Consider the following 26,192-nt stretch of genomic DNA (forward strand, 5'->3'; position numbering starts at 1 on the left):
CATGGTTAAAATGTGCACCAGTTCTCTTTGAAGATTTTGAAAACAAGGAAAAAATTATTCAAAGAATAAAAGATATGCCTTTGGCTAGAAACACGGTGAAAGATAGAATCATAGAAATGGCTAAAAATATAACTCATCATCAAAAAAAAAAACAACAGATATAAAATCTTCTGGTTTAATTTCTCTTTGTCTTGATGAGAGTACTGACATAACTGGATCAGCTCATTTAGTAATTTTTATTCATTATTGTGTTGGGAATAACATCAAAGAAGCATTGATAAGTTTAACATCATTAGTAACAACAACAAAAGGAATAGATATTTGCAATGCAGTTGTAAATGCACTTGCTGCAAGAGATATAGATCCCTCCAAAATTGTATCAGTAACTACTGATGGGGCTTGCAGTATGACTGGAGAGGAAAATGGGTTCGTCGATTTATTTACCAAATGTATTGGACATTCAGTTGAGTTTTCATTGTATTATACATCAGCAGGTTTTATGCGCAAAGGCTAGTTTCAAGCCACTGGAAGATATTATGAGCATTGTAACAAAATTGATCAATTTTATATCGGCATGCGCTTTAAATAAACAAAAATTTATAGAATTATTAAGTGAGGTAAACTCGGTGTACAATGGTTTACTTGTGTACAACAACGTCCGATGGTTAAGTCATAGGAAAGTTCTTCAAAGATTTGTTGAGTGTTTAGATGAAGTCAGACATTTTTTACATAATGAGAAAATCATTGAAAAATACAATCAATTAATGAACGTCGAATGGCTTTCGAAATTAATGTTTTTTACTGATTTGTGTTTACGTTTAAATGAATTGAATGTTAACCTGCAAGGTGTTAATAAGACAATTATTGTCATGTTTGATTTAATCAAAGCATTCAAAGCTAAATTACCAATTTTTAATCGTGAATTTGTTTCCAATACCTTCCGATATTTTCCAAATACAAAAAAATTCTTTGCAGATCTAGAATCCCACGAAAAAACAGATCAACTCAAATTGACAAAAGAGTTTTCTACAGTTATTCAGTCGATAATCTACAAATTTTCTTCAAGATTTATGCAGTTCATGCAATTTGCAGAAACATCAAAATTTATTTTGCATCCGGACACAACATCAACAGATAAACTCAGTTTGGAGATTTTTGAGTGGCTGAATTTGGAAGATATAGAAATGCAACTAATCGATTTTTAATCTAGTTCTATATGGAAACAAAAGTTTGTTGATTTGAGAAATGACTTGGAAATAATGCAAAATGATCGATTATTGGGTGCAATTAAAAAGAATGCGGAAGAGGAAATATTGAGAACTTGGAATGCCATTCTTGAAACCTTTTGTTGTTTAAAAAAACTAGCGATGGCTATATTATCAATTTTCTCCTCTGCATATGCTCGTGAGTCATTATTTTTCTAAATGAATTTTATAAAAGACAGGTTAAGAAATAGAATGACTGATGAATCTAGTTCCATGTGTGTATTACTAAAAGTGACAAAATATGAACTTGATATAAAGCATTGGGCTTTATGTACAACAGCAAAAATCTCATTAATAAATTGATATATTGAGCATTTGGCTTAATGTACAACAGCAAAAATCTCATTAATAAATTGATATATTGATATTTATAAATTAATGAATTGATAATAGGTTGATATTGATTTGTATACAACAATGTGTATGTCAAATTATGAGTTCATTTTTATGAAATTCTATGTTAATTTTTAAACTTGTCTCAGTAAAATTCTGCAATTAATTTTGTATTAATTAATGTTAATTAATTAACATAAACATTAATTAATGTTGTATTCATTAGTTGCTGATGTGCTGGGCACGTCAGCAACTTGATTTGTAAATTTTTTGCACGCGCCAGCACGTCAGCAACTCAATTTGTAAACTTTTGACATGCGGACATAAAAAGGTTCGCCGCCACTGGACTAAGGTATTTCTGATCTCTGAAATATTGAATATGAAGGATGGTTGAGAATCCCCCATATGAGTCCCCCCCCTACTCATTTGCTGTTACATACCATCTTTCTCATTCCCTTGTCTATAGTAGCAACCAAAATACTATATCCTTCACATTCTATCTGACTAACTATATCATCTTCAGTCAGCCATGTCTCACTAATGCCAATAACCTTTTGTCAAGGGGAACTAACCAATGCCAAAAACTCCTCTCCCTTGTTCCGAATGCTCCTGACATTAGTACATAAAGTGCAATATCCCCCCCCCCCAAGTTCACAGCTATCCTTACACTTATACTAATTATCCCATTCTGGTTTGTTACTAGCGGTGCACTTTAGCATTTTTTGTACACTCTCAGTCACTTGTCTCATTGATGTCTCTGGACTTACTCGAGAGCTTTCCCCCCAATACTTTTGGTTTCCCCGATTTTTCACCTTCATTCTCACTTTATTCAAGAACACTGGAGTGTCTATCCAGCTCACTCCACACATATATGAACTCTACATCATTCCTCCTGCATAACCTACACATTGACTCATTCATTGTCACAGCCCTCTTTTTCCAGTCAACTCTGTCATACTGTGGCAACAGACTCACTATCTTAACTCTCACTTTTCTCCATTGCTACTTTCAACTGTTTCATGTCTTCTCACATAGCATACTTGTCTCCTTTCAAATTATTCATTCCTGCCAAGACAGTCAACTCTTTCCTTTGCCTTTCTGCAATCAAATAGCATTACTATCATAGTTAATCTTTGCACTTGGGAAACATGATGCCTTACTCTCTCATAGTCTAGTGCACCTCTTGCTAAAGAAAATTTACTTTAGCAAATTATCAACTATAATAAACTATTTTTGTTTATTATAGTTAATGGCAGACAGGCATAATAATACCAGTCTTTAAGAAGGGAGACCAGAAGGATTGCAGTAACTATCGTGGCATATCTCTGCTCAGCCTGCCTGGGAAAGTGTATGCTAAGTGCTTGGAAAGACAGTGCAGGAGCATAGTTGAGTCAAAGTTCCAGGAAGAACAATGTGGCTTTCGTCCTGGTAGAAGCACAACTGACCAAATCTTCACTTTAAGGCAAGTCTTTGAGAAATCTTGGGAATATGCCAAGAATGTCTACACATGTTTTGTGGACTTGGAGAAGGCATATGACCGGGTTCCTCAGGATAAGCTTTGGCAAGTAGTACAGGAGTATGGAGTGGATGGTCAACTATTAGCTGCCATCAAGTCCCTGTATGAATGCCCAGAGTTTTGTGTCAGGGTAAACAGCACAAAGTCTGAACCTTTCACAGTCTCCGTTGACCTCTGCCAAGGGTGTGTTTTGTCACCCCTCCTTTTCATAATATTTATGGACTGGATTGATAGGCACAGCCGAAGCAGTGAGTGTGTCGGAATTGGAAAATGTAGCACTGGATGTCTGCTTTTTGCAGATGACCTAGTTCTGCTTAGCTCTTCCACAGATGACCTCCAGTGGACCCTGGATAGGTTTGTAGCTGTTTGTGCAGATGCTGGAATGAAGATCAGTGTGGTCAAAACTGAAACATTTGTGATCTCAAGACAACCATCCCAGTGCACTCTAAATGTAAGTGGAGTCCCAATGAGATAGGTGGAGAAGTTTAAATACCTTGGGTCCATATTCATGAATGATGGAAAATGGGACGTAGAGCTAGATACTCGAATTGGCTTAGCAAGCTCAATATTGTGAGAGCTTGGCTGTTCGGTAGTATTGAAGTGGGAGTTAAGCCAGAAGGCAAAGCTGGCTGTCTTCAATACAGTCTATGTCCCCATCCTCACCTATGGTCATGAGAGTTGGGTAATGACCGAAAGAATGCGGACATGAATCCAAGCGGCTGAAATGAGGTTCCTTCACGGGTTTGCGGGCTGACAAAACTCGACAGAGTCAGAAGCTCTGCAATTCGGGAAACCCTCAATACTCAACCGCTGCTTCTTCGTGTTGAGAGATCACAGTTATGCTGGTACGGGCACCTGGTCAGAATGCCACAAGAGATGCTCCCTCAGCAGGCCCTCTTTGCCAAGCCAGAGGGTGGGAGGCCACGTGGAAGGCGAAGGACTCGCTGGATAGATTATATTCAAAACCTTGGGTGGACACGTTTGGGAATTCCACCAGAACACCTGAGCTTGGTGGCAGAGGATCGTGACCATTGGAAGTTCCTCTTGCAGCCTTTGCCCCCACAACCCAATTAGAAAGAGTGGATTAGAAATTATTAGTAGAATTAGTAGAATTAGAAATTCAAAATGCTCAGACACATAAGTGTCTGAGCATTTTGCAAAATTTCTCATCACTGTGTGCGTGCACGTGCAAATATTTCCATGTACAACTATGGTCTGATCGAGATCTTATGCAGTGAAACAGTTTCTTGTTTCTACAGGTTAGTATCCTCCTCACTATTGCAGAACTCCAATGTGTTGCCTTTACAATTTTTGAATTTTCATTGCTTTCCACCAAACTCATAGATCAGTGGTATTGGGGCAATTTGTAACAAGTGACTTTATGGGAAGTTTTTGGTATTGAGACCACATTATGATGTAAATAAAGAGACAGGGCATACAATATATCAAGCACATCAATTAAAAGGAAGAATGAAGAACTGTACTACCTTAAACGGTACCTCACACTCAGTGGTTTTGAAACTAAGATGATCAGAAAACTTCTTAATACATATCCTGCAACTCCCTTACTTAAGATTTCAGTGTTACTCTGTGAGTACAATGTAAAATTGGCTTTTTTTGCCTTTACAAAAAATATCAAAATTCCTTCATCCACCCAAACCTCCACATCACGACATGAAAAAACCAGGCGTCTCTGAGATTCATTGCTCTTGTGGCATTTGTTATGTAGGCCAGACAGGAAGGTTGGAATTTATCTACATGTCTGTACACATAAAAGACATCAAAAAAAAGAAGAGAGCATAAATCAGGCCTCGTATTCCACACAACCACTACTGGCCATCAAGTACTTTAGCAACAAACAAGGATGTCATATGTTGATCATAACTTCTTTAAAGAAAATTTAAAGAAGCCTTGCAAATGTTTAGGATCCCTGCATGATGCAATAAAAATCGACGCTTAATTTTACATCAAAGTATAGTCTGTTTTCATCAAAAATTTAACTGCCATGGACCTAGGATATAACATGCATGATACCACAGAACGTGATAGCAACAACTAGCAATGTTCCAACATGCATGTAGTAACAAATTTACAAGTTGTATTCTGTTTTATCAATTATATGTAACAGTTGGGAAGTTGTGTGTCAGAATTGGAAGATGTAGCATTGGACATCTGCTTTTTGCAGATGACCTAGTTCTGCTTAGCTCTTCCACAGATGACCTCCAGAGGACCCCGGATAGGTTTGTAGCTGTTTGTGCAGATGCCGGAATGAAGATCAGTGTGGCCAAAACTGAAGCATTTGTGGTCTCAAGACATCCATCCCAGTGCACTCTAAATGTAAGTGGGGTCCAAATGAGGCAGGTGGAGAAGTTTAAATACCTTGGGTCCATATTCATGAATGATGGAAAATGGGACGTAGAGCTAGATATTTGAATTGGCTTAGCAAGCTCAATATTGCGGGAGCTTGAGAAGGCAAAGCTGACTGTCTTCAATACAGTCTATGTCCCCATCCTCACCTATGGTCACAAGAGTTGGGTAATGACCGAAAGAATGCAGACACGAGTCCAAGGGGCTGAAACGAGGTTCTTTCGAGGTGGTTTCGAGGCTGACAAGACTCGACAGAGTCAGGAGCTCTGTAATTTGGGAAACCCTCAATACTCAACCACTGCTTCTCCGTGTTGAGAGAGATCACAGTTATGTTGGTACGGGCACCTGGTCAGAATGCCACAAGAGAGGCTCCCTCAGCAGGCCCTCTTTGCCAAGCCAGAGGGTGGGAGGCCACGTGGAAGGCCAAGGACTTGCTGGATAGATTATATCCAAAACCTTGGGGGGGGGGGGGAGACACATTTGGGAATCCCACCAGAACACCTGAGCTTGGTGGCAGAGGATCGTGACCATTGGAAGTTCCTCTTGCAGCTGTTACCCCCTACAACCCAATTAGGAAAGGTGGGCCTTGAAGATGTATGCATTAAACTCTTTATTTACATCATAATGTGATCTCAATATTGATAACTTCCTACAGAACTACTAAACCACAGAAACTTATGTTTATATGTGACTTTAGTCAGCAGCATGAAAGTTTCATCTTGAATATCATATTTTCTGTTGGACTTTTCCCAGTGGGTATGCTATGAAAGATGCTTTATGTATACACAAAAATGTAAAAGAACTGTGGAATGTGAGAATAAATTTAAAAAATGAGAATACTAGAGTGTGTAAGATGTGTGGTAATAAATCGGACCATTTGAAGGAGAAAGATGTGATGAACAGTGAACAAAAAATGGTTGAAAATGGTGGTAAAATTATAATGAAATAGGGTATAAGAACTAACTTAGGCAAAAGTTGGCAAGAATGAAGTGTGAAATAAAATTTATAGAGGATAAAATTGAACTGTCAATGATTGCAGATCTTAAAGAGACTTAAGAAAATTTGGAATAGGATAAAGATATAATATCTGATCAGCTGATCAATCTTTTAAAAAGGACATAAGGCAGCAGTTATAAACAGAGCATCTATGGTGTTATAAATGTAATGAAAAGTTGCCAATACTTTACCCTATACACATTTTTCTAACTCCCTGAGTCAAATAGTCATTCACGTATCTTCTAAAATCTGAATCAGATTTCTTCTCAATCATATTTCTTCTTCTTCAATTTTAGTAAACCAAAGAATTTTAATTATTATTATTATTCCTGACCTTCATGCAGTCATAAGACATGGGAACTCCACCTTAGACAACACAAAGTCTTTCATACCACTCCTTAAACTCTTGCACTGTTTGCACTCTCACCACCCTCTCTGGAAATTCAGTCCATGCTCCTCTATTCAAAAAACTTATATGTCACTCTCTTACATACTACTTCCTTCCTTCTTTTTGAAACTTCAAAAGGATGGCCTCCTTGTCCTTCTCCTTTCACTCTTTCTACCATGTGAAAAATCCCCCCAGTGTCAATGTGATAAATACCTTTCAGCAAATGAAATGTCTCAATGATATCCCTCTTTCATTTTCTATCCAATAAACTCTGTGGTTTGTATGCCCTCAGTCTGTCTTTCTAACCTAAACTGTACAGTTCTGATATAATTTCTGTTATCTGTCTTTGCACCATCTCCAAGGTTAATTTACTCCTTTTAAATCCCAATGACCAGATATATAAAGCAAATACAGCAATCTGATATGGTCTAATCAGAGCTTTATGCAATGGAACCACTCTTGTAACTCTTCTGGTCGGTGTTCTCCTCAGTATTATGGCCGTTCTCTGGGGTGTCTTTACAATCTTTTCAATATGTCTTCTAACCTTACTTTCTATCTAAAATCACCCACAGATGAATTGCTTTCTCCACTTCTTCCAGTACCACTCCATCAAGTGAATATGAAGCATCACCATCTGTAGATCCCAAATTTCACAACTTTAAATTTGCTGTGTTAAACTCATATCCCCATTCATTTGTCCACCTCTATCTTATTCAAATCCTCTTGAAGTGACAAAACATCAGCACTATTACTAATAACTCTCCCAAGCTTTGTATCATCTGCAACAACTGAATATTTCCCTGTAGTCCAGTGACAATATTATCGATGTAGAGATTGAACAGTAATGGTTGCAGTATTAAAACCCATGGAATTCCACCTGTAATATACTCCCTGATACTGCTCCTACATATACAACTATCAGATATCTATACAAAAGCCAGTTATTACTCTAATCTGCTAATCTGATATCCTACTCAGATATTCCACTGGAATGTAGTAACTCTAGTGCTGAGCTGCATGTCATAAAGTTTGCATTAAATTACATAAAATTGCAGCGAGCACTAATTTTTTTTTGGAATTCCAGATTTCTTATTGTCTGTAGAGAGTTTTGTGAGTCATAATAATGCACCTGTATGCTAGATTATGACTCACAAAACTCTCTACAGGCTATAAGAAATCTGGAATTCCAAAAAAAAAAATAGTGCTCCCTCTCTTTCATATCCAACATCTCCTCTTCTCAGTTTTGGAGTTTACATCTAGACATGCTCCTCTTTGGATTCTAAGCCACATTAGGATTAAGAGAAACAAAGTTACAGATCCAGCCTATGGTTGTGTAGTCTATACAGAGGCCATGATAATGAAGTTGTACTTGCTTGCCTCCACATGGGTCATGGTTATCTTACACATTCCTTCCTGTTGAGGGGTGATGATATGCCTATGTATAAGTTCTGTTGTTTGTTGTTATGCAGGAGACATATCCAAATGCTGACTGACAAATGTTGGCTACCTTCATTATGTCAATGAATGTAGTTACTATTTTAATCATTTTAATAATCTGTCTAAGCACTATGACTAAGACAGATTTTGTCAGACTCATCAAGAAATAATTTTTAAATTTATACAGAGCATTAATAATTATAATTGTATATAGTATGCGTATGTATTGTATATATCATATATAGATCCAAATTATATATTTGGTTTAATCCTGTATCCAAGTGTAAGCAAACAAAATTTGTGCCTGAAGTAATTTCAGGACTGGGGCAACTCGTGGCAAAAGTGGTATGACTTCATATCACTTGCCTTAGTATCCCATAATGCAAAGCACATCTCCTTGCAGACATGTATAATGCTATGCATTAAGGGAAGGATCACTACCCAGACCGGTTTCGACCTTTTTTGAGATATCATCAGTGGGAACCAGATCCAGATTTACTGCATTACTTCCACCTTGGTGATACCAAGGTGCAAGTAATGCAGTAAAGTCTGGGTCCCAGACTAAAAGTCGAAACTAGTCTGGGTAGTGACCCTTCCCTTAATATATAGCATTATACATGTCTACAAGGAGATGTACTTTGCATTATCGGATACTAAGGCAAGTGATGTGAAGTTATATGACCTTTGCCACGAGTTGTCCCAGTCCTGAAATTACTTCAGGCACAAACTTTGTTTGCTTACACTTGGATAAAGGATTAAACCAAATATATATTTCATAGCATAACCAAGTGGAAAACAACTTCCATATATAGATCCATTTTTTTAATACCTGTTTTTATACCTAGTTGATTTTATGTATCTTTTTTTAAAAACTTGTTTTTATCTACTCTTTTACAGCTCTTATATTATTTTTACATCTGTTTATATACTGCATTATATATATATATCAGTTTTCCTGTACATGCTATTTATTTAAGTATCTATTAGTTATTACCTTGTGTAATGCTCAAACTTTTGTATTGGTATGATTTGACCTTTTTGCTGTCTTTGCATCAGTAAACCTCAAACCAAATGAAACATTGCACTAGCTGACCTATCTAGTCTCTTAATCTTTTCATTCACCCTCATCAGCTGCCTTCATGCCTTCCATTTCCTTCCTCACCAGTTTTATTTCTCTCTGTCTCTCTCTACACATCCTGCTTTCATCTGATATTCACTCACACAGTCATGGTCATGAATGAAAACATCTCCCTCTGCCAACTGTCCAAGGCCAAATCCATAGATACCCTCTTTCTCATCACCTTTTAACACACTACTCATATCTACATGTCAGCATTCACTCGTATCCAATGCACTGTCTATTCTGCTGCTAAAGCTCACATTTAATGCACATATACACATTCCTGTTCTTCACCTGTCACAGTTCCATTTTTAATCAATGGGATGGTATGTGCCACATCCATAACATGCTACAAAAATTTCCACTGTGCTACAAATAATATAATCTTTAAGCAGTGGCAGCTGGGGGCAGGACATATTAGCTAAAATGTGTTACCAACTCATAACCTCTAGAGCATAGTAAGGATGGCAATTTAATTCATTCTGTCAATCATAAATCTATGGCTGCTTTAGTCTCTTTCAATTCAAAGAAGATTGTTAGAGTAAAGATAGTGAGTTTGCCTTGATAGGGTGAATTAAGTAGAAAGACCATCAATGCAAAATTGTGCACGTGAATTGATGTGCAGTTTGGAGTGAATATCATGGACAAAAGACTGTAGGATTGCATTTGAATGATTTTGGGGTTAGATGTTTGGTGAAAGAGTTGTTCACTGAGAGGGTGGAAGGGTGGCTGGCAGCACACATAGAATAGCATGTGGAGGAGTAGTAGAATCAAGAGAATGACTGGTGAAATGCCATAGATCTTTGTAACTAGAGTTATTGCTATTAAATTTGTACATTAATGATATAGGGAATGATTTGAGAAGGATAATATCCAGTTATTATTATTATTATTCAGCCCTCCATGGAGTCAAAAGACTCATCGTGGGAGGTCCTTTCCAAGAAACACAAATCTATCAAGACTCATTGAGGAAAGTCCCTCCTAGGAAACACTATCATACCACCTAGGCAGTCTATCATACCACTCCTTAAATGCATTGACCGTTCTTGCTCTCACCACTCCATCAGGCAATGCATTCCATGGTTCAACCACCCTCCATGAAAAGAAACCATTCCTCATTGCTGTTAAATTTGTACATTAATGATATAGGGAATGATTTGAGATGGATAATATCCAGTTATTATTATTATTATTCAGCCCTCCATGGAGTCAAAAGACTCATCGTTGGAGGTCCTTTCCAAGAAACACAAGTCTATCAAGACTCATTGAGGAAAGTCCCTCCTAGGAAACACTATCATATCACCTAGGCAGTCTATCATACCACTCCTTAAATGCATTGACCATTCTCGCTCTCACCACTCCATCAGGCAATGCATTCCATGGTTCAACCACCCTCCATGAAAAGAAACCATTCCTCACCCTCTTTCTCACAGTTTCCTTTCCTAACTTCCAGGGATGGCCATGTCCTTAACGCTGTTCAACCAAGCGAAAGAACTCCCCAGTGTCAACCCTGTAACCACTTCTCAACAGTTTAAAAGTATCAATCTTATCACCCCCCCCTTCTTCTATTCACCAAACTCTGCAGTCCATACTCCCTCAGCTGATCCTCTAAAACTAACATTATACAATCCCAACACTCTTTGTTATCTGCCTTTGTGCCATTTCCACAGTTAATTTATCCCCTTCAAATCCTGAGGACCAGATCTGAGAACAATAGTCAAAGTGTGGTCTGATCAGAGTCTTATACAACGGAATGATAACTATTTTATCTCTGCAGGTCAGTGTCCTTCTCATTATTGCAACAATCCTCTGCATTACCTTCGCTACCTTTGCAATATGTCCCCTAAATTTCAGGTTTCTATCAATCATCAAACCAAGATCTCTTGTCTCTCCTACTTCCTGCAGTTTAACTCCTCTCGTAGAGTATGCAGCTTCCCATCAATTTGTCCCAAACCTCAAGCCCTTACATTTTGCTGCATTAAACTGATATTCCCATTCATTTGCTCATCTATCAAACTTATTCAAATCCTCTTGCATGGCTACCACATCTGCACTATTACTAATAACCCTTCCCAGCTTCGCATCATCCGCAAGCAACCGAATATCCCCTTGCAATCCACGGACAATGTCATTGATATAAAGGTCGAACAATATAGGTCCCAGTACTGAGCTCTGTGGAACCCCACTTGTAACCTTCTGCCTCTTTGATATTGCTCCACCATACACAACTCTCTGATACCTATCGGACAGGCAATCCTGAATCCAGTTGACCAATCTGACAACCAGACCCATGTGCTGCAACTTGAATTTGATAGGGTTCCACATGCTTATCATGTGGAACCCTATCAAATGCTTTTGCTAAGTCTAGGAAAATGGCAGCAATGCCTTTCCCTCATCTAATGCTCTTGTAACTTTATCATAAAAGACTAGCATATTGCTAAAACAAGAGTGCCCCTTCACAAATCCATATTGACTCTCACCGATAACATTACCCTCATCTGCCCAATGCTGTATATGGTCCCTCGCTACTTTCTCCAAGATCTTACTAACTACTGATGACACACAAACTGGCCTATAATTAGACACTTCCAGTCTGCTACCACCCTTATGCAATGGCACTATCTTACCTTCCTTCCATTCCATGGGCACCTTTCCCGTAACCAGACTTTCATTGAAAAGCCAGGTCAAGGGCATTGTCAGTTCCTTAGCACATTCTCTCAAAACTCATGGTGAAATACCATCCAGTCCCACAGCTTTACTAACCAGTGTACTCAGTATGTGGAACACACTCTCCTCCTGCACCTCTAAACCTTGAACCTGCCCTATCCCTTTAGTATTCAACGCTTTCATTGAACAATTCCACTATGTCCTCTGCATCAGTCACTCTATTCCCATTTTTATCCTACAATATCATTCTTCCACAGTCATTTCTCCTCCTACTGGCCACATAGCTAAAATATTCCCTAGGATTTTCCTTGGATCTAAAGTCCAATCTTTTCTCATATTCCAGTTTTGCCTTCCTTACCAAAGTAGTCATTCTAGCCTGTGTCTTATATTCTTCATGCATCTTCTCTTCACCTACCTTATATCTCTTCCATAGCCTGTTTTTCGCATATAGCTCCTGTTTAATATTGTTTGTCATCCACTTTACTCCAAATTGTGTCCTCTTCTTCACTTGTGGAATACAGCTTACCATTGTTGCTAACAAATATTCCTTCACAATTTTCCAAGCACTAATGATATCCCAGCCTTCCAGTGCCTCCCTCCACGAAACTTCTCCAAGTTGATGTCTCTAAGACTATTAAAATCACCTGCTCTATAATTCCACATATGTTCCCGTCTCTTTGATACTCCTGCATGTCTATTCATTTTCCAAGTCAAAACCATATGGTCACTCTCTCCAACTGGTGGGAGAGATGTCATCTCAGTTATTATCAGCTCTTCTGATGCTATAACCAAATCCAAAACAAATGGGACTAGGCATTTGGGAGTGATGGTACTCAGAGAGTTGACGTTCAGACAGCATATTGCAAAAGTGGGAAAAATAACTCTGAAAGGATTACTTCAGTAATCCTTTGATACAACTGCATATTGAGTACTATGCATATTGGATGTCTGAATTTGTTTGGATATGAAGGTGGGGAAGATCCAGTGACTAAGATGGTAACAGGTCCATGGAATGCTTTGAGTTGTAAAGCTGACAGGTGAAAAGAGGGGACATGGTAGATAAATTACTTTTTAATTGCTTAAAAATGTATTTAATAAATACTTAAAAACTTATAAATTACTAAAGATTGATGGAAAAGAAAATTTTCAATACAGGAGGAAGAGAACAAGGGTGAGGACTAAACTTTTTGCTTGAAAGTGGTGAATGGATTGCCAAAGGTAGTCAAAGTGCTCTGATAATAGGTGAATAGAGTAAGGAGAAGTATGATAGGTATTGTGTGAAATAACTGTTAATATTATAGACTCTCCCGTGACTAGTCTTTCGACTTCATGGAAATGATAGTATAATAATATTATTAATAATATTGTAGATGCATTTATTTCAGAATCACATGTTAATCCCTCTTGAACCTGGAGGGTCCATACTTCTGTTATAAAATGAAATGATAAAATATAATTTATCTTTATTTTCAAATGAAAAAAAAAAATGTTAAAATTATTTATCATTATTTTAAATGATAAAAGTTGGTTTACAATGGCAAGCAAAAAATTTAGATCCACCTCTGATTACAGAGGCATTTTAATCAAGAATAGAGCTAATGAAGCTTTAATTAACTGATATTGAATTTCCATATTTTAAGTTAAATGCATCTTATAGCTTTTTTTTTATTTCTCCTGCAAATGGCAGTAACACTTTGATATTATTTCAGGTGCTCAATTCTTAGTTTTAAGTAGGTACTCTTGTTGTTATGAAATAGGAATTATATGGTTACAGCATGAAATTAAAAAACAAACAAACTACTTAATTCACATGATGTCACATGTCATGTTGGTATTTAAGTTTCATCATTTGGGTTTGGATATCAGGTTAGCAAATTGGATTGGTAAATGGTTTTGTGATAGATATCAGACAGTTTGTATATGGGGATGATGGACAGTATCAAGAAGAAGCAAGATTACAAGTGCAGTTACACAGGGTTCAGTACTGGAACGATAGCTCTTCCATCCTTATGTCAATGATATTGTCACTACACTACAGGGAGATATTCAGATGTTCGCAGATGATGTGAAGCTTGGGAGGATTATTAGTAATGATGCTGATGTTTTGGCTCATCAAGAGAATTTGATTAAAGCAGATGATTAGGGATGTCAGTTTATGGTAACATTATTATTATTATTATTATATGGGTATCTCCATGGAATCAGAAGACTTATTGTAGGACACACACACTATAAACAGAGTACCTATCATCTCTCCTTTATTACTTCTATAAACAGAGTACCTGTCATATCTCTCCTTATACTCATTCACTATCAGAGCACTCACAACTAATTTTAGCAGTGCATTCCACTCACTCACCACTCTCCACACAAGAAAGCAGTCTGCCCATCCTTACTAACTACACCACACTTACACAATTTCCTGGGGCGACCTCTAGTTCTCTCTCTGTTCATCATGTATGGAATCATTTCCTTTGTGTCAGCCTTATATCATCCCTTTTAATAACTTTTAAGTTTCTATCATGTCCCCCTCTTTACTGCCTTTCAGCTAAACTTTGCAATCTGCTCAGCTTGGTCACTCATCTATACAATAGTAGTTGTATGAATTTCACTTTCATCTTGCCTTATCCCCTTTCCTCCATCCAGTCTATATCTCTCCATAGTTGAATTTTTCCTATTCTTTTTTTTCTTCTTCTGCTTCTTCATGTAGCTTCTTCAGTTACAGGGTGCATTACCATGGCTTTCTTTTTGTTTCTGCATAGCCATGTGATCTTGTCCATGATCTTATCGTTTTTTTATCTCTTGATCCTTTTCCCATAATTTTTCCTTCAAAAACTGTTAGTATCGTCTGTCCTGCTGAACCTCTCAGTACACGTCCTGCCAATCTCATCTTTTCTGAATCATTTTCTGTAACAAAGATCTCTGTGTTCTCATTCTCTGTGGTACATCTGTATTTGTCGCGTGTTCTGTCCATGAGATTTTCAGAGCTCTCCTATAGTACCACATTTCAAAGGGCATTATCTGTTGTTTAACTCTCTTCTTGAATACCCAGGTCTCACTTCCATATGTGAAAACTGGCCACACTAATGTTCTTATCATTCTTTTCTTTGTCTCAATACCCACAGAACTTCTGAGCAGATCTTTATTTTTCCAGAAGCCAGCTTTAGATATGGCTGTACTTATTTTAATTTCTTTATCTTGCTTTCAATCTGCAGTAAAGTAGGTGCCTAAATGTTTGTATTCTGTTGTATGTTCAATTTTCATATTGTTTATGAATATTTCTGGCTTGGATCTGTTTTGTTTTGAGATATTCATAAATTTGGTGTCTTTTTTGCATTTGAATCTAATCCAAACTCTTTACCTTCTTCAATTAGTAGCTTCACTAATTTGATTAATTTATTTCTATTTTCTGCTATTAGAATGGTATCATCAGCATATCTAAGATTGTTGTGTTTTATACCATTGATACTAATTCCTATTTTTTTTTTTGTTTTTGTTTTTCAATCTTTTTCATCACTGTCTCACTATAGATATTAAATACATTTTATGAAAAGATACAACCTTGTCTAACTCCTCTTTTTATTTTCACCTCAGAAGTCTCAGAGTTAAACAGTAGCATTTTCTGTTTGGTGTAAATCATTTTTATAATCTTAAGTAATCTTAAAAATCTTCTATGTCTAATTTATTTAATATATTGATCATTTTGTTATGTTTTAACAAGTCGAAGGCCTTCTGAAAGTCTATGAAGCATAAGTATATGTTCCTATTTCTTTCAGGTGATCTTTCATATTTTTATTTAGTATTTTTAGTTCCAGGATAGCATTAATGGTTCCCATTCCTCTTCTGAAGCCTTTCTGTTGTTCACTCAATTCACCAATTAAGGCTCTTTCAATTTTTTTGTTAACAATGGCTAAAATAATTTTAGATGCATGGGATATAAGACTCACAGTTTTGTAATCCTTGCAATTTTATGCATTATTTTTCTTTGGAATTAGTATACAGATAGATGCTGTAAAAACTTCAGGTAATGGTATTATTTTATAGATGTCCTGAATGGATTCCACTAAATAGTTGTTATTATAGCCAGTCAAAGCTTTCAGCAGCTCAGCCAGGATATTATCGCACCTAAGGGATTTATTATTAGGAAGATTCTTAATTATGTGTTGTCTCTTCTTTCTTGTCAGTAGAGTGATATCTTTTGCTACGTTTAACTTAAGGTGTGTGAATCATCTATCATGTTACCATTATCATCATCATTGAGATCTGATAAGCACTCTACACATCTTACATTTATCTTTTCCTTATCAGTGATTATGTTTCCATCTTTGTCCTTGATGTTATTAGACTGTATACGTTTTGCTTTTCCATTAAGTTCTTTCACTTTCAGGAATGTTTCTCTGATTTTTTTCTTTCAATCTCCTGCATAACTGTTTGATTCTTTTATCCACTGTTTTATATCTTAATCTTTCTTCTTCATTATTATTTCTTCCCATTATTATTATTATCAACAGACCTCCATGGAGTCAAGAGACTCATAGGTTCCACTCTCACATGCACAGTCCATCACAGTCCATCGACTTGATTGCATTCACTCTCCCTGCACTCACCACACTCTCAAGCAGTGTGTGTTCCAATTACCTACCATTCTCCATGCAAAAAAATCTACTCCTCACCCCTTGATCACACCCACCTTATACAGCTTCCAGGGATGGCCTTTCATTCTCCCCCTATCTCCAAATATTCTATGACAAATTTCATTTATGTTAATCTGGTAATTACCTCTTACCACTTATATGTCTTGATCATGTCCCCCCCCCCCCTCTTTTTTCTATCCACTAGGCTCTGTAATTTGCATTTTCTCAATCCGTCCTCATATTCCAGAAACCAGAAACCAATTCACCTCTGAACCATCTCCGACATCTTATCATTTTTTTGAAAACTGGCGACCAAATTTGTGCACAGTAATTCATATGAGGCCTGATCAAAGTTTTGTACAAGCAAACCATTTTTACTTCTACATGTCAGTGTTCTCCACATCATTCCAACAATCTGCTGTTATCCTCACAATTTTAGCAAAATGTCCATGAAATTTTAAGTCCATCATCGCCTCTAGATTTTTCATCCTCCACCTACTCTAAAATATCTTCAACAATCCTGTACTCTGCATTCCATCTTTGCTTCTCAAATTTAAAACCTTGCACTTTGCAACATTAAACTGTTGCTTAGATTCTCTTGCAAAGCTATAACATCTGCTCTGCTTCTCATAAGGCTCCCCAACTTTCCATCATCTGCAAACAATGGCATATTGTCATTTAAATCCTTTCCAATGTCATTTACTTAAAAATTAAATGACAATGGTTCTAAAACATACCCCTGGGGTATGTTTTAGAACTATTGTACTGGTAGGTATTCAAAAGGTCTGAAATAACTTTGGGGAGTCTGCAGAGAGAGAAAACAAAATTGGATATGAGGATTTATGAAGGCCTGCAAACTACAGTTTGGTAAACAGAAGATGAAGGGAGATATGATTGAGACATCTAAGCTGTTGAAATGCTATTTTCAGATTGACAGTAGGGAGAATTTTCATATGGTAGGATGAAGGGAAGGAAAAAATACAAGGGACCTTAGAAGTTGCAAAAGGAAGTAGTGAATAAAAGAGTAGGATGTGTGCTTTTTTTGCATGGGGAATGGTAGGAGTATAAAATGTAACACCTGAGAGGGTGGTGAAAGTTCATTTGGTGGATGGATTTCAAGAGTAGTTTAGTAGACTTTTTGTTGACAAGCATTGACCTCTCAGAATGAGTCATGTGACTCCACAGAAGTCAAGAAAATGATGATGATGCTGTGATGTTGTTTTTAGTATATTATTTACATATATATTTTAGCACTGTGATAGACCTATAATTAGACTGGACGTGTCTAATTATAGGCCAGTTTGTGTGTCATCAGTAGTTAGTAAGATCTTGGAAAAAGTGGTGAGGGGCCATATATAGCATTGGGCAGATGAGGGTAATGTTATCAGTGAGAGTCAATATGGATTTGTGAAGGGGTGCTCTTGTTTTAGCAATATGCTAGCCTTTTATGATAAAGTTAAAAGAGAATTAGATGAGGGAAAGGCATATACTGCCATTTTCCTAGACTTAGCAAAGGCATTTGACAGGGTTCCACATGAAAAGCTGATATTTAAGTTGCAACACATGGGTCTGGATGTCAGATTGGTCAACTGGATTCAGGATTGGCTGTCCGATAGGTATCAGAGAGTTGTGTATTGTGGAGCAATATCAAAGAGGCAGAAGGTTACAAGTGGGGTTCCACAGGGCTCAGTACTGGGACCTATATTGTTTGACCTTTATATCAATGACATTGTCTGTGGATTGCAAGGGGATATTCGGTTGTTTGAGGATGATGCGAAGCTGGGAAGGGTTATTAGTAATAGTGCAGATGTGGTAGCCCTGCAAGAGGATTTGAATAAACTAGATAGATGGGCAAATGAATGGGAATATCAGTTTAATGCAGCAAAATGTAAGGGTTTGAGGTTTGGGACAAATTGATGGGAAGCTGCATCCTCTATGGGAGGAGTTAAACTGCAGGAAGTAGGAGAGACAAGAGATCTTGGTTTGATGATTGATAGAAACCTGAAATTTAGGGAACATATTGCAAAGGTAGCGAAGGTAATGCAGAGGATTGCTGCAATAATGAGAAGGACACTGACCTGCAGAGATAAAATGGTTATCATTCCATTGTATAAGACTCTGATCAGACCACACTTAGACTATTGTTCTCAGATCTGGTCCTCAGGATTTGAAGGGAATAAATTAACTGTGGAAAGGGTACAAAGGCAGATAACAAAGATGGTGTCGGAACTGTACAATGTTAGTTATGAGGATCGGCTGAGGAGTATGGACTGCAGAGTTTGGTGGATAGAAGAAGGGGGGGGTGATATGATTGAGACTTTTAAACTGTTGAGAGGTGGTTACAGGGTTGACACTGGGGAGTTCTTTCGCTTGGTTGAACAGCGTTAAGGACAAGGCCATCCCTGGAAGTTAGGAGAGGAAACTGTGAGAAAGAGGGTGAGGAGTGGTTTCTTTGTATTGAGGGTGGTTGAACAATGGAATGCATTGCCTGATGGATTGGTGAGAGCAAGAATGGTCAATGCATTGAAGGAGTGGTATGATAGACTTTGTGTTTCCTAGGAGGGACTTTCCTCAATGAGTCTTGATAGACTTGTGCTTCTTAGAAAGGACCTCCCATGACGAGTCTTTTGACTCCATGGAGGATTGAATAATAATAATAATGCTTTTTCAAGCTACACTAGGTTTTCAATATGCAAGATGGTGGGATTACACTAGATAACGAAATTTCTACCAACTAAAAGTTAAGAAATAGCAATGCCATAGAGGTAATATGATCCTAGAACTTGTTTGGTACAGAGTGGAGATTCTATCCATTCAGCTCCCCAGAGAAGCTGAATGATTACAATAAATTCTATCTTGAATGAGAAATGAATAAGTTTGTGATAAAATGAACATGGGTGGAAGTTTTGATTTTAATCATGAGTTACTTTTACAGCCTTGAATATCTTCATGCGACTAATGCACACAACCTATGAGAGACAAAACCTTGAACCATTTGCTTATTTATATTTGCATCCTCCTCACACTCTACCAGATATGCATTTTGATGCCATAGTCTTAGAATCGCAGAGTGTAATTAAAGTGCGTTTTGATCAGGTAAGTAAAAGGTATGGTATTTCTTTCTTTGATGTTAACAAACTTAAAGATCTTTTACATGATGTATATAATGTATATACTTATGTCTAAAAGTGTTATGAGTGAACGCTGAGTTCAACATTGAGTAGTTTCCAAATTTAATTTATTTAAGACGTGTGAGACACAAGTATACATTTTTGTTTCAGGATTAATAATTTTTAACTATAAATTTAGATCAGTCATTTATAATTGATATATTCGTTATTTTTAATCAGTCTGTTTTGCTGTAATATGTACAGTATCATATACCCAACATTTTAAGTTTATGAAATTTTATAGGAACATGTGTATTAAAAATATTTCTAAGTATTTACATGGTTAATACATGTCAAAAAAATATAGAATTTATCAAAAATCTCCAATATATTTCATCCAGTTTAACAAGTGGATATCATTATGGAGAAAAAGAAAAGATCAGTAAGTACATTCAATATATGAATCATAAGATATGAGTGTGCATGTTCTAGTAATGCTAGCATGCTATATCATGCTAGCATTACGAGCATGATATAGCATATGCTTATCAGCTCATGTCTATTATTGGAGTTTTTAATAAATTCTGTTTTTTCTACATGTGTTAGCTTAGCCATGTAAATGTTCAGAAATAAAAATACGAGGGTGATCTGAAAAGTTCTCAGCCTAACAATGAAAAAACGAATTTATAATTTTGAAATTATTTTTATTTTTCAACATAATCTCCCATAAGACTAATACATTTATTCCAGCAATGCTCCATTGCCATTATCCCGTCCCTGTAGTGGTTCTCAGTAAGATCTGAAAAATATCCCTCTACAGCTGCAATCACCTCTTGATTTGAAGAAAAGCGCTAACACCAATGAGGAAGAGTTTTAGTTTTGGGAAGAGATAGAAGTCAGAGGGAGCCAAATCTGGGGAATAGGGTGGATGTTCCAACAATACATAGTTCAGATCCCTGAATTTTCCTATTGGCAAAACACCTTTGTGGGCAGGTGCATTGTCCTGATGAAAGATGATTTTTTTCTTCTGCAAACCGGGTCTTTTCTCACGAATTTTTTCATCCAGTCTAGTTAAAAGATCGGAATAATATTCCCCAGTTATCGTTTATCCTTTTCAAAATAATTAATACACAAAATGCCTTTAGCATCCCAAAACACTGATGCCATGACCTTTCCTGCTGATGGAACCGACTTTGTCTTCTTTCGTGCTGAACAACCAGCTGTCCACTGTTTTGACTGCTGTGTGGATTCTGGTGTGTAATGGTGAATCCAAGTCTCATCCATAGTAATAAATCGATGCACAAAATCAGTTTTATTCTTGTTAAAGCTCTCCAAGAACATTTCAGAGATTTTCATGCAAATGCGTTTTTTTGATCTTCTGCGAGCAAGAATGGCACCCATCTTGCACAAAGCTTTTTCATTTGCAATTCTTCATGCAATATATATCCTACACGTTCTTTTGAAATGCCAATAGTCTCAGCAGTTTCACGCACTTTGACTCACCAGTCATCCAATACCATATCATGCAATTGATCAGTAATTTCTGGTGTTGTTACATTTTTTGAACTTCCTTCACATGGATCACCTTCAAGGCTATTTACAGCCACGTTCAAACTTGAAGCCCATTTCTTAATTGTTGAAAATGAAGGAGAAGAGTGCCCATAAATTTTTATGAACTTCAAATGAATTTCTTTTGGCGTTAAGTCTTCTTTTACAAAGAATTTTATAACTGCATGATAGTAAATTTTATCCATTTTAAGGGATACAAACAACACTTTTGCTTCAGACAGCTGTATAAAACAAACTACTTGATAGAATGACTTGCAATTTCACATGGATGCTTATGACAGATGTACCAACTTAGAAAAAAAAATCTTGCTGATAGTGTTGCCATCTATGGCCGAGAACTTTTCAAACTACCCTCGTAAATTAACTTCTTGACTCTGTGCCTTCTCAGTAACAATAGCCTTTCTAAATGCCCAACACCATACCCATTCAAATGCAATCCATCAACTTTAAACCAACTTTCCTTCAAATTCACTTCACAGATTTACAAATTGAATCTCCTTTGCTTCACACAACTCAGCCATCTTACTATTCATTATCTCTGCTTTCCTTTGCAATTCACTATTGTCATATCTGGGCAAAACACCTACGAGTTTTCGAACAATACTACTTCCTTTACTTGCTGCAACAACCTTCTCAAATCTCCATCAGTATTTTTTTTTCCCAACTAAGTCCTTGTGCCCATGATGCTCTGTCTTTCATTTTCAGCAGCGCATCAGTTATTTGCTTCATTGTTCCACCCAGGAAAGCATGTTTTGTAAAAGATCAAGTCCCCATACAATGACATATGGCTATCCTTTAATTCTTTCTTCATAATACCAACTTCTTCCTCAATCTCACCAGCCAGTCTCTTTAGATGTTTAATATCCTCTTCCAGATGTTTCATTTTGTTTTTCTTTTTCACTAACTCTTGCCTAAGTTCTCTGTGCTATATTCATTTTATTAAACGTAATAATGAGATATCAAGCCTTATACAAAGGAACCATAACTTCTTTTTTTTTCTGCATGTGAAGATCATCTTCATTATTTCCATAGATGTTCTCACAAGTTTAGCAGTGTGGCCCCTTAAACTTCGAGTCTCTCTCTCAATCATCACTCCCAGATCCCTCATCTCTTCTATCTCCTTCGAAATTTCTCCATTTATTGTGTACTCTGCATCTCATCTTGTCTTCAAATTTCAAGACCTTACAGTTTGCAGCATTAAACTTTTAGCTCCACTCACTTGTCCACTTACACAATCTACTCAGATCTTCCTGTAAGGCCATATCTGCTCTACTCTTCATAGTTCTTTGCAGTTATTTAACTTTTAACTTGCATGTTAAAGATATTGGGGCATGCTTAACTGGATATATAAAGCTGTCCCAACATGATTAACATACTGGTTAAATAATTATGGTCCCACAACAGATCCAACAGATCCCTACAACACACTGTTTATGACCTTCCTCATTTGGAATACCATTCCCTCTCTTCACACAACCTACTGATACCTATATGACAGCCAATCACCTATCCAGCTCACTAGAATCTTATCTAGTCCCATCCTTTTAATTTAGTTACCAGCTTGTTGTGTGGCAGTCTATCAGAGGCCTTTGAAAAATACAAGCATGCCATTGTGTGTGCATCTCTCTTATCCAGTGAATTTGCCACTTTGCCAGTACATAAGCAGACTGCTAAAACTTGACCTCCCTTTAACAAAACAATGCTGACCATCATAGAGAATACTGATATTATCCAAATTCTGAATCCATCCCTCCCAACATCAACCTCAGACACATGAACCAGCCTATAGAATCAGTTTTATCTCTCTCATTGTGAAGAGGAATGATTTTATTCTCTTTCCATCGTGAAGTTCCAAAATTGTTATTTTGGAACTTGCCCTATTACAAATCTCATTAAACAGGCATGCCAATAGTATTGTTATTTGTGTCATGTGGTGATATGCTGAAAAGTCCTACTGTCATATTAACATGAAGTTTAATTAATTCCTCATATAATTCCTCTTCACTCTCTTACTATCAGTCCCTCCTACTATACCCTTTTCCCCTCAACCTTTTCCTGGTATTGCATTAATGAGGATAAAATATCACTATAAACTGCTCATTGACTACTTCAACTAGATCTTGTGTAGTGGTTTCCATTTACCATTTTTGTTTTCATTCACTAACATCATCCTCCCATAAATCATTCTTTCCTCTACTTATCACATATTGAAAGAAGCTGCTGGATCCTACACATTGGCTACAACTACCATTTTCATCCACTAACATCATTGTCCCATAAATCATTCTTTCTTCTACTTGCCACATATTGAAGGAAGTATCTAGGATTTTTCTTGTCTTGATTGGCTAATTTCTGCTTGTACTTTTATTATCTTTACCAACTTAGTCACCTGTTTGGCCTGCTCTTTGTACTGCTAACATGATAAATGATTATTATCCTTCATTCTGTGCTGCTTCCATAAAGTCTTCTTTTTTTTTCCACATTGCATGCTTATTCTCTTCATTCATCCATCCATTTTAATCTGTTTTAAACCTTTTCACCTTTGGAATATTCAAACATCGCTGTTGTTAAATATCTCTTGATCAGTGCCCACAAAGCACTGAGCAAGAGATATATGTTCTTTCCAACCAACTCCTCTTTCCATTCTGTAGCTTCCATTTGTCTCCTCAGTTTTTCATAATCCACATATATCCTTTCTTCACTGAGGTTCTCATAAGATCAGCTACAATCCAGGTAATCACCTCATGGGTTATCATAAAAAAAAAGTAAAAAAAAAAAATTGTTCTATACCAGTGAGCCAAGTGTATGGATGGTGATGTTGTGTGACATTTCAGAACACATTGATAAATATTTTATAACATAAACATGAGGATAAGAATGGCTATGTGAATGTCACTCCACAGGAGATGAAATAAACACTAGGTTATTTCATCTCATAAAATATTTGAAGAGAACAAATGACTAAAGCATGTTTATAGGTATGAAATATCCATTCCCATTCCTCTTTAATATCTTATCCCTTTTCTAATATGACTTTGTTTGTTCTCCACAAAGACCTTCAGTGAATAAAAAGTGTGGCAGTGGGAACAGTTTTTAGTTATTTTAAGGAAATTTTTATATTCTGGACCACCAAGGAGTCGCAAGACATTGTGGGAGCCTCATCTTAAATTGTTCACCAGTCATGCTGTAATTGTAATGCAGTCCATGATATAATCCCCCCCTCTATATTAAAAAGCTACTTCTCACCCTCTTACTCATCCCTTCCATTTCCAACTTCCAGGGATGTCCACTTGTCCTTGCTCCTTCCCATTGATCTACCATTCCCAGTGTCAGTAACTATTTTTACCCTGTAACTATCTCTCAACCGTTAAAATGTCTCATTCATATTGTGGGATATCAGTTAGGGTTTTGCGAGAACGTGCAAGGGAACTGACAATGCCTCTGACTAGGATCTTTAATATTAGTCTCAGCTCTGCTAGGGTTTCAAAGGAGTGGAAAGAGGGCAAAATAATTCATTTGCATAAGGGATGTTCTAAGACTATAGCAGCAAATTATAGACCAATCAGTATTTCAGGTGTGGAGGTAAAAGTATTATAAAAATTGGTAAAAAAGAGAATTCACGAATGGATAGATAAAAATATGATACTGTAGGAGGATCAACATGGCTTTGTGAAGAGTCAGTCATGCCTTAGTAATTTACTAACTTTTTGTAAAAAAGTAACTGAGTCGGATATAGGAAATGGCTATACAATGATTTTGCTGGATTTTTCAAAGACATTTAACAGAATACCACGTGGAACTTGTTATGCAAATTAGAACAAATGGGGATGGACATGGCACTGGCTAAGTGGATAAGAGGGTGGCTGCTGCACAGATATCAAAAAATGGTATATGGAGGGGCAGATTTGAGGCAAAAAAAAGGTCAAGTGGTGTACCGCAAGGTTCAGTACTGGAACCATTGCTGTTTAATTTTTACATAAATAATACAGGAAATAAGTACAGAAACAAAGAAGGATGAATGAGAGTGAAAGTGAGAAGAGGTCCAATCTTTATAAAAGGGAGAATTGGATTGGATGAGGCAAGAAATGAAATGGATGCGGAATGAAATTAAGAAAATTTGGGTAAAAACTAATAAAATAAATAATGATGGCATGAAAGAGTTAACAAAAGATGAGTGAGTGGCGTTGTATGGCGACTCCATTATTAAAGGTGTGCTGGAGGATAGAATGCACAAGGCATGTTTTCCAGGTGCTAAAATGAATAGAGTGATTGAGGCATTGGATATGAAGCAGGAGCGAGCAAAAGAGTTAATAGTATTAATAGGTATGAATGATTTTGAGAGAGGACAAAGAGTGTGTCAGAATGGATATCAGGAAGCTGCTTAGAAGGATAAAAGAGAATAGTGTGACAGGAAGGGAGAATTAGCGTGTTGCCTAGGTATGACTATGGTGAAATGAGGCAGAGAGCAAGGATTATGAATGATATGCTGGCTGAAATGTGTGAGGAGACGGGAGTACAGTTTGTTAATGTGTGGAATGAGTTTGATGGACGAAGTGAGCTGTATGGGAGCAATGAACTGCATTTGAGTGGTTATGGTGTGAGTCGCTTGGAGAGACTGCTGCTGGTAGAGAAGTGAATAGAGAGAATGAATCAGATCGAGTGGGAAGTGATGTGGAAGAGCGGGAGAGTAAGACAGGAGAGACTGAAGAGGTGGTTATGAATGAGGAAGTGAGTGGTATGAATATAGAGAATGGGTGTGCAAGAGGAGCAGGGAAGCGGAGAGGGTCAGG

General features: G+C 37.0%; 1 protein-coding gene across 2 annotated transcripts in view; it reads left to right on the forward strand.

Annotated features, from left to right (window-relative positions):
- LOC150094577 (epithelial sodium channel subunit gamma-like) overlaps positions 1-26,192 on the forward strand; it is a 391,842-nt gene that overhangs the window by 93,546 nt on the left and 272,104 nt on the right. For both annotated transcript variants that reach the window (XM_090412252.1, XM_090412253.1), the window contains one exon: positions 19,659-19,819. In XM_090412252.1, the coding sequence (XP_090268378.1) occupies positions 19,659-19,819 (161 nt within the window). The remainder of the gene's footprint in view (positions 1-19,658; positions 19,820-26,192) is intronic.

The sequence above is a fragment of the Typopeltis vanoorti genome, chromosome 22, assembly GCF_054136105.1.
Source record: "Typopeltis vanoorti isolate ZY-2024b chromosome 22, IOZ_Tvanoo_1.0, whole genome shotgun sequence".
Classification (NCBI taxonomy): domain Eukaryota; kingdom Metazoa; phylum Arthropoda; class Arachnida; order Uropygi; family Thelyphonidae; genus Typopeltis; species Typopeltis vanoorti.